This window comes from Lolium rigidum, chromosome 4 (genome assembly GCF_022539505.1).
Source record: "Lolium rigidum isolate FL_2022 chromosome 4, APGP_CSIRO_Lrig_0.1, whole genome shotgun sequence".
In the NCBI taxonomy this organism is placed as follows: Eukaryota; Viridiplantae; Streptophyta; class Magnoliopsida; order Poales; family Poaceae; genus Lolium; species Lolium rigidum.
Window position 1 is genome coordinate 81,531,256 of NC_061511.1, and position 8,672 is coordinate 81,539,927.

General features: G+C 42.8%; 1 protein-coding gene across 3 annotated transcripts; it reads left to right on the forward strand.

Annotated features, from left to right (window-relative positions):
- Positions 1-367: 367 nt before the first annotated feature.
- Positions 368-4,010, forward strand: LOC124708412 (replication factor C subunit 1-like). Of its 3 annotated transcripts, none has more exons than XM_047240087.1 (5): positions 368-666; positions 751-969; positions 1,540-1,546; positions 2,616-2,853; positions 3,685-4,010. In XM_047240087.1, exons 2-5 carry the CDS (start codon positions 818-820, stop codon positions 3,732-3,734), a joined length of 447 nt encoding a protein of 148 aa, XP_047096043.1. In that variant the 5' UTR covers positions 368-666; positions 751-817; the 3' UTR covers positions 3,735-4,010. The 3 variants fall into 3 exon arrangements, 2 of the variants coding, with proteins under 2 accessions (XP_047096043.1, XP_047096044.1); XM_047240088.1 differs by having other exon boundaries at positions 778-969; XR_007005135.1 differs by lacking the exon at positions 1,540-1,546.
- Positions 4,011-8,672: the final 4,662 nt, after the last annotated feature.

Here is an 8,672-nt window from a genome sequence, read left to right on the forward strand (position 1 = left end):
AATTGATTGAGAGAAGAGAGTAGGAGAGAGATTGAGAGCGAGAAAGTGAGCTTTGTTTTTTTTTTTCGAGAAAGAAGTGAGATTTGTTTCGGACATATCATCACCTCTTCATCGGGCTGAAGACTACTACAGTGTTCTGAACTATACAATGTAGTGAAGACTACTCAAGCGGTAATAGGTGGTGTGTGCAGGAGAGCGGACGAATAGCGCCCGGGCTGGGGTGATCCGTTTATCAGGATACGGCATCGATGGTGTTGACAGCATGCAGGAGCAATAAATGAAACATGAGTGATTTCGTTAAAATTCACAATACGATGGAGTACTCGGATGGAACGAACCGTACGGACAGTATACGAATTGAATTTGGGTAGCTGTGAGCGAGCTCGACATAAATTGCATCGGGTCACCTGGTGCAGGTTGCAGCCTGGAACAGCTTGTACCCCCGATTGGTCAGGCCCATCATGTATTCGAATCATCCTGTACCAAAATCCTACTGCCAGCGTCATTCCCCAATCTCTTTGAGCTCGACGGAGATAGCGAGGTGATTTCGTCTGCGGCGGCGCTCCTTCCACGCTGGAGCGAGGCCAAGCGCCCGGCGAGGAATTGAGCAAATTCTCCCTCTGCAAAGCTCACGGGCACCGAGTTCTTCGGAGATCTTGTGCCAAGGTATACATGCGACTCTGTTGTCTCCCCTTCTTTGATTTGTGCACCGTTGGGTCGCATTGATTCAGGGTAGTTCCCTGTTCGTAGTTTGAAACGTCTGGCGGAAATACGCAGCGGCGGGGAGGAGGTAGAGGCAGTCGTTGGGTGTTCAACCATGGTGCCGGAGATAGCCACAGCGCTGAATCAAAAGGCTCGGGCACACAGGCTACCTGCAGAGGCGTCCCCGACAAGTTGCTTGATGCAGATAGATCCGTCAATGGAGGCGAAATGGGGGAAACGGCTGTCATCTCTTGATGGAAAACGAAGGTACTGTTCCTAATCTAAATTATGCAGGCGACTGGGACAGATGTTTTCAGCGCCCCTTTGACCTGAACATATGAGGAAAATCTCTCTTAGCATCTAGGTTACGGATGCAAATTGGTAGAAAGATACATTTTTACGTTCCCTGTTTGGTGCAAATTGTGGTCTGCATCTTGCTTGTTCGTAAGTTGGGTGATGCCACTATAGCAATGACACTTTGCATCAGTGGTTAGACGAAGAGAAAAATAGTTGTTACACTTGATGTACCAGGCTTGACTCGTATGCAGATTATGTATAATTTTAATGTCTTGCTCTTACGTAGATATAATGCTTGTATTACCCTCTGTTGAAAAGATAACAAATTGCAGAGCTCAAAAACAGAACCAGGTAGTTTTAATCACCTGACTTTTCGAATGGTGGGCTGATGGGACTAGAGGATGCACTGCTTAGAGTCAATTTTTTAAATAAAAGTGTAATATTTTCCATAAGATAACACTTCCTAGCCATGTGCTGCACAATCCTTTTGGTCATCTTTTTGAACTCCATATTAACTGGACTTTTGGTTCTAACTTACAGGCACCGGGTAGGGAAGCCACCCCTTGAGAGGGCAATGGGCATTGAATTTTCACGCTTGAGTGCGCAGGAACAAACTTTGCGCGACTACCCAATTAGAGGAAATGGTGATGTACATGGTACCTAGGAGCATTGGTCCAGACCAATCGCTCTGTTAGAAACTTTGAATTGTGCGTGTGAGACCTCTGCGTGACCATTGCGACTTCTGGGCGAAGGTTCCGTGTATATATGTGTCATGCACTCAGCCTTCGGCGCCATGGTTACTCTACATGCACTGAGTTTTTTAATGAAAAAGAGAAACAAAGACGTTCCGTGAACCCCAGCTATCTTTTCTAGGTTCGCTAAAAATTAATTCTTATTTGATCTTTGTGGTTGTCATTGAGTTGAAATAAGTTAGCATTAGCGACTAAACTTGACAAACTCCTGAAGTAAGAAGTCCTGCTGATTTGACTAGCCAGGCACACTTCATGTTATTATCTGCAGAGAATACATCATTTGACATTGATACTTTGGATGAAAGGAGAACTACAACCCAGCGTTTCATGTGGTGTGTTAGTCCAAAACCAGCCTGCTGAATCCTATTCGTTAAGTTCATGGATTGATAGTAAAGACTGTACCTACACTGGAACCACCATAAACCGTGTTCTTCACTGGTAAAAGTATGCTACTTATGTACATTGTTTGTTGAATTATCAATATCAATCAATGAACATTTGAAAGTAAAAACATGTTGGTTATTTCTTGACCTGTCGTTGCTTAATTTATCACAGGGAACCACAATAAAATGATAGGGACTGTAGTATCACCTGCTAGGAAAATATACGGGCCATTGATTTTTTTTTGTCCGGCGACCAGCCAAGAGCCAAATATTGGTTCCTCGGGCATATTCATCAAATTTCCTTTGGTGCATTGTTGTTCATTTCAGATCTCTTACCACTACCACTCTGTTCAGTGCTCAAATCAATTTACTGCAGGCATCCATGCAGGATAATGACTTAGTTCAGTAAAATTGTTTGAATATAATTGGCATTGCCACCATTTCTTTTCATGGTGCTCCTGAATATGTTTTTGTTTTGCAGGGTCATCCAAGTCCTATGGATGATATTCAACCAGCTGTAAAAAGTGCCTTCACGAAGGCTTCCAAGCAAGGATCTAGTTATCCGATCAGCAGATCAAATAAATATCTCAGGCAGGAAACACAAACTTTAAAACGAGTGGCAACACTCCTGGAGCCATTTGATGAGAGTTTGCCTGACAAAAGTGGAGTAGCATCAGCTAAAAGTGTTGAAGAAGAAGCTTTTGATGCTGAAAATGATGGTATGTGCTTTCTTAGTCAATAAATACAATCAGACAAGGGTTTTAAGTGAAGGATAAACATAATGCAGAAATAGAATTGTTCGAGGTTAACACTTCTATGAATTGAATAATCTGCTTGGTCAGGGATGAATTTCTATCTTAATAATACATGTATTCTGTTCTTTAATCTGTAGCATGCCATGTAGGCCTTTAGCTGGGGACATATCAGGTGAAAGCATGACCAAGTTCTGAAAAACTGAAAAATTCTCCTATTAATGGATCATGTACCAACGGCCAGATTAGATTCTTCATTCCACCACTAATCACTAATGCACATTTTATAGAAATCCCCTGCACTTAATGTACTAGCACAACTCACGAAGAGTAGTTCCTGGGCCTTCCAAAATTCTCATAATCGGGTAATTTTTACATGCTAAGAAATATGAACCGGCAAACTTTAGGAAGGACATATGAACAAGCATGTTTATTAATCTGGACCATTCTCGTTAGTACTATTTTATAAGGAAGGAGAGATCACAAATAAGCAACCAAGAAAAATCATATCTAGACCCTTTTCGTGATAAAAAAAATCATGCACATTCCACTGTTTACATCAGTCATGGCATTAAGATAGGCGGAAATTGTCACAGATTAAAGTTCTACACAGCAGTATGATAAAGATTCTATGATATGTTCTTAATTTTCTGTTTGGCAAAGGCCTGCAATGGAGCATCCACTCGTATAATTTTGGGCATGGTTAGAATGCCGTATAACTACTTTTCATGCATGTACTGTTTCTGTATTTCTTTTCAGGATGTTGATTTTTTTTCTTTCTGTTTCTATTTGCTCCAGCGAGCGGGATTGCCAGGTGCAGAAAGAGTTTTACCAAGCATGGTGGATGATGGTGGTGCAGCAAGATGCCACTAACATTGAATTAGGGATGAGCTACTGATTAATATATTGGTATCCTATTGATTAATTAGTGGGGGTAGATGTTTTCTACAATGTTCATTAATGATGAACTTTGCCTCATCCAAGAGTATGTTAGATTTTTTTTTTGGAAAATCAGATGTATCATGCAATTTTTTTAAATGGAAGCATTGATGAAACGTCAGCGTATGCTGTCATACTATCTTACCACCGGAAAATATATGAAATTTATATGGGTTGTTAGCATTTCCGTAATTCGAGACATTAAGCTGGTGTGCAGTCTATTCTTTTCTTTAGGAATTTTATATAGCTGTTCTAAACAGTTTGAGCTTAACAAAGATCTAGTAGTTATATGATAATTTGTGAGCTTCAGTTGTAGGAAGGATTTTGCATTAGTGAGCTTCATCAGAAATGGTGGGTCTGGCCTCACCAGGTCAGGTCTTCGTGCAGGATCGGCCTCCCACCACCAAGGAACCGCGTGGTACAGGAAACAGGATCGACCTCTCAGTATTTCACCATCCAACTGTACGCAAGTATTTTTTTTTTTTTTGAAACGGGAACTGCACGCAAGTACAAGTACACCTACTGACAACTTTTCGGTTCACATGGCTACCATGCATATTTCTGAGGTGGTTGGGAAGACCAGGCTCTGTATTGCTCTCTGAGATAACTACTAATTATACACAACGAGTTATGACGTCAGGTAAGAAAACGGATGGCTTGATTGGGAATAGATAAAAGGCTCACCCAAGCTCGAGCTTACTTTGGAGTTTTCGGTGTGTGCAGCACATAGGTATATACGGTGCCGGCTTAATTGAACACGTTGAGAACTATACAAAGCTATGTTAATCCAAGTGAGGCATGCACAAGGGAGATATAAGATTATTTGTCAAAATGGATCTGCTAGCTAGCTGATATGTTCATTGAAAAATAAAAGTCAAGTACATCATGTTTATTTTGAGATGTCAAGTACATTGTGTTTATATATAATACTAACAATATTAAATACATGAGTAATAATTAAATCAAAGGGATGTCAATATGTCATGGATGTCGTGTTTGTTTGTTATATCGGTTGGTTGCTATATCTATCTATACCTAATAATAAAGGAGCTAACGTTTACGTGGTTCGATCTGTTGGTTTCTGCTAAAAATTTCATCAACAACATTTTTGAACCGTTTTACCCTCCCACCAAATCGCATAATACTGTACCCGCGATGGAGGTACCGGTTCGTTGACTAAACCAACTAACCTAGTAACCCTGCCCCGCCCCCCGCCCTCTCCCCCATCGGGAGAAGGAGTAGCGATTCGGTGCTTTGGAGCGATGGGCGCGCGTGGGATGCGGGAAGCAGGACGGCGACAACGAGCAAGCAGGTTGGAGTATGCGCTCCTACACGTCAAGCTCCAATCATAGACCGGCCTGCTCGGCATGCGCTGGCCAGCACCCTCAATCCCATGAAGCTTTGACGAAATCTGAAATCCGAAGCGAGGAGAAGCAGTAGCGTCTAAATATGAGATTTGAATCACCACGGTATTGATTTGGCATGTGATGCTACGAGATGGCAGACTCGGCCAAAGGTTGTAGATGTGGGGCATTCTCGCAAGATTTGAGACTTGGGCAGTGCTAACGATTTGGGACTTTGGCGGTGCTAACGAAGGACGGGGGAGAGATTAGAGGCATAGTAGCTATGTATGAGGCAGAAAAAGAACGGAGAATGATAAACTTGGAGAGAGAAGGTTCAAATGGGAGGAAGCAGAGAGAGATTGAGAGACAACCAGCTGTGTAGGTTGAAAATCAATGGGCCCAAGCCCGGAGATCGGGATCGGAGGATCTCAGACGGCTGACAAGCGAGCTGAGGGAGCTCTACGCATCCGTGAGACCAAGAAGACAAAGCCCAAGCCCGCGACGTAATCTACCTAGCTCTTTTTAGCGCGGTCTTTGTGGGGTGCCGCCCCCAGTGTGCCTTATCTTCGTTTCTGCGCTCTTACTTTGGCTAAGCTGTATGCCGCATCGTGTAATGTGTTACCTTAAACCTTGCTGGCTTTATTAATTTAAAGTCGGGCTCCTGTTGGCCTTTTATCTAAAAAAAAATCAATGGGCCCCATAGGCCAATGTGAGAGAAGTATTAGCGACAATGGAACAACCATGGAGGAAAGGGGAGAAAAAATCGAAGAAAACAACAGAGAAAGGAAATGAAATGTCTGAGGAAGGATAAGAAACGTGTGGGAAGAAACCTGAAATTGCTTCTCTGTATCCTGCTACAACGAGGCATAGGATCTTGGCAAGCAGAGGCGGCGAGGCGAGGGACGACAGGTAGTGGCGGAGTTTGGGCCGTTTTCATTGGGGGCAAATGGGCTTATAGGATAAAATTTCAACGTATTGGACCAAAGTTGGAGGGGTAAATGGGCCAAATTTCACTAGATCATCCTTCAAGAAATGTCCATGGGTTGGGGGGGGGGGGGCGGTGGCCCCCTGACTCCTTCATAGCTACGCCACTGCCGACAGGGAACCGGCAAGGGGCTCGCTCCGGTGGGCTAGAAAAGTGTGGCCGGCGGGCTGCACTTGCGAGGCAAAGAGCGGCCGACGCTCACGGCCAGCTCCAATGGGGAATTCCCCCGATCTGGAGACAAATATCTCTTCGGTTCGGTCATTTTGCAGACATGCATTTGCAAAGAAAATAATCAGTGCACTGACAAAATCAGAAAAGGAAAAACCCAAATGAGCCTTGCTCAATAGACGTCTAAGAAGTCAATACGTGTTAGGAAAGCCATATGGGGGTCATACAAATCACATAACCTATTCTTTGCACATCTGCATCAAACCTGTAAGTTATTTTAGGTTGCCACTGAGCTTCCTATCAATCAAATTGGTCGAGGTAAGAAAAACACCTAGCTGTTCCGTTAAAAAAAGAAAAAAAAAACTAGCTCTAAATCACGGTCACCGGAGAAATAAAAAATTCAACACTCAAATTGGATTGGTTGTTTCATCAAGAAACGGATCGGTCAATCGAGGATTGGATCACTGTCGCCAAAAAAAACCTCGTGCGAGGTTGCGAAATACATAATAATCTCCATGTTACTACCCTTTGGTTCGTCTGGTGGTTGTGCGTATGGGCAGCAAGACAAGAAATTTGTCTTGTGGGTCGTGGACCGTGAGCCGCAAGGTGAGTGTGCCCGATCGAATTTATATTTTTAGAGTAGGAAGGAACTTAAGTGGCACGCTTTCCACAAAAGAAAATTAAACTATGGCACACTAAATAGTCCCACCTCGCTCTTTTATAACAAGTTGAACCAATTTATATATGTTTGCAAGCCAGCTAAAATGTCCTCAAGCTAAAGAGATTACAAAGCATCGAAGGGGCGGTACAACCGTAGAAGTAGCACAAGTAGAGAGGGATGCTACCACGCTGGACACAAGTCTGACGGAAGACGAGCAAACGAACTCCAAAGTGAAATGCCAAAGGACCGCCACAATGGACACGAGTCTGGCGGAGTACCTGTGATGTAAATTCGCATCGAAAGAAGCCAAACACAACGTTAAAGGACCCTCACGGGGTCATGGCAGAGGAGGACGAAGAGAGGCGGTAGATCTTCGCCAGTACACAGGGCAGGAGAAGCGCTTCATCTTATCATTCGGCAGCGATCGGGAGAAAGACGGCAGTTAGACAGTAACCGGGATGGATTTTGACCAAGCCGGCATGGATGAGAAGGTATCGCGCTGGTCAAACCCTAGGAAGTTGTCGCATCGCCTCACTTTTGACTGAATCTTATCTTCGGGTGTCTTTATGAATTCTTTGTTCGTTTTCTGCATCATCTTATAAACTTTATTATTTATGATGAAGGGTAACAATTTATTTAATCGGCCATGTTGCTCAAGCAATTTTCCTTTTCTATTTTAAAGTTAATATATATACCTCTTCCGCAGAAACGTGTGGACATTGTCCTAGTTAATATAATGGGTGAAAAGCCTATTTCGAAAAATAGGTTATGGATGCACACATATGGTACATAAAGCAGAGCGATTTCGATGGCAGACTCCAAATCACTTCGTACATCAGCCCAAACTTTTGATAGGAAAAATATTGTTTGCTTTTCTTTATGTACAACATGTTGTTAAATTGATTTTAAAAAGTTACTAAATATCACACAACTATTTTTTCAACGTATTTACATATTTAAGCGTATTTCACATTTTTACGAGTGAAATGTCGAAAAGTACTTTTAGCTCCCGAGCTCCAGTGCTCTCGCTATGTTAAGAAAAATTTAAAAATATTTCTATAAGTTATAAAAATTATGAAAATAATTCTGAAGATTGTCATTGATACATTCCACAATCATGCAAAATCCCAATTCGAAATTCTTTTTATTTTGAGCTAGACAAAAATGACAAAATCTGATATGTTTTGGAGAGTTGAAAATGACTACTCTGATCTACAATTTTGTTATTTTTGTGTAGCTCAAAATATTAAGTATTTGAAATTTATTTTTTGCACGTTTATGGGATACATCATTGACTATGTGTGGATTTTTTTCCATAATTTTTTGAAACTCCAAAAATATGATTTTTATTTTCTTAAAAAAACAAGATCACTGGTGCTCATGTGCACCAAATCTCTATCCGTGAAATGTGTGTAATGACGAAAATAGACCGTAGCAACAGGTCAAATCATTAGTTTTCCTCCCCCAAACGTCGCCACAGGTCCAAAGCGGCCAACCGTCCATTGCGGCCAAGCCACCGTCCTTTCCCGCCCGGCCGACACCGCCGACCCTCAGCAGTCAGCAGTGCTGCACAAGGCGCTGACCTTCACCAGCGCAGCCCGCTACGCCAACCCTCGCCAGTCACCGGCATGACCGTCGCCATCGCCGCCGCACGCGCCAGTCACAAGCGCGGCCTTCGCCCACCATCCCA

What these genes read in the sequence shown, in the direction of transcription:
- LOC124708412 (XM_047240087.1), top strand. Translation starts at nt 818, where the DNA reads ATGGTGCCGGAGATAGCCACAGCGCTGAATCAAAAGGCTCGGGCACAC. An exon ending in TTTTGATGCTGAAAATGATG is followed by an intron (nt 2,854 to 3,684) that starts GTATGTGCTTTC and finishes TATTTGCTCCAG; the next exon opens with CGAGCGGGATTGCCAGGTGC.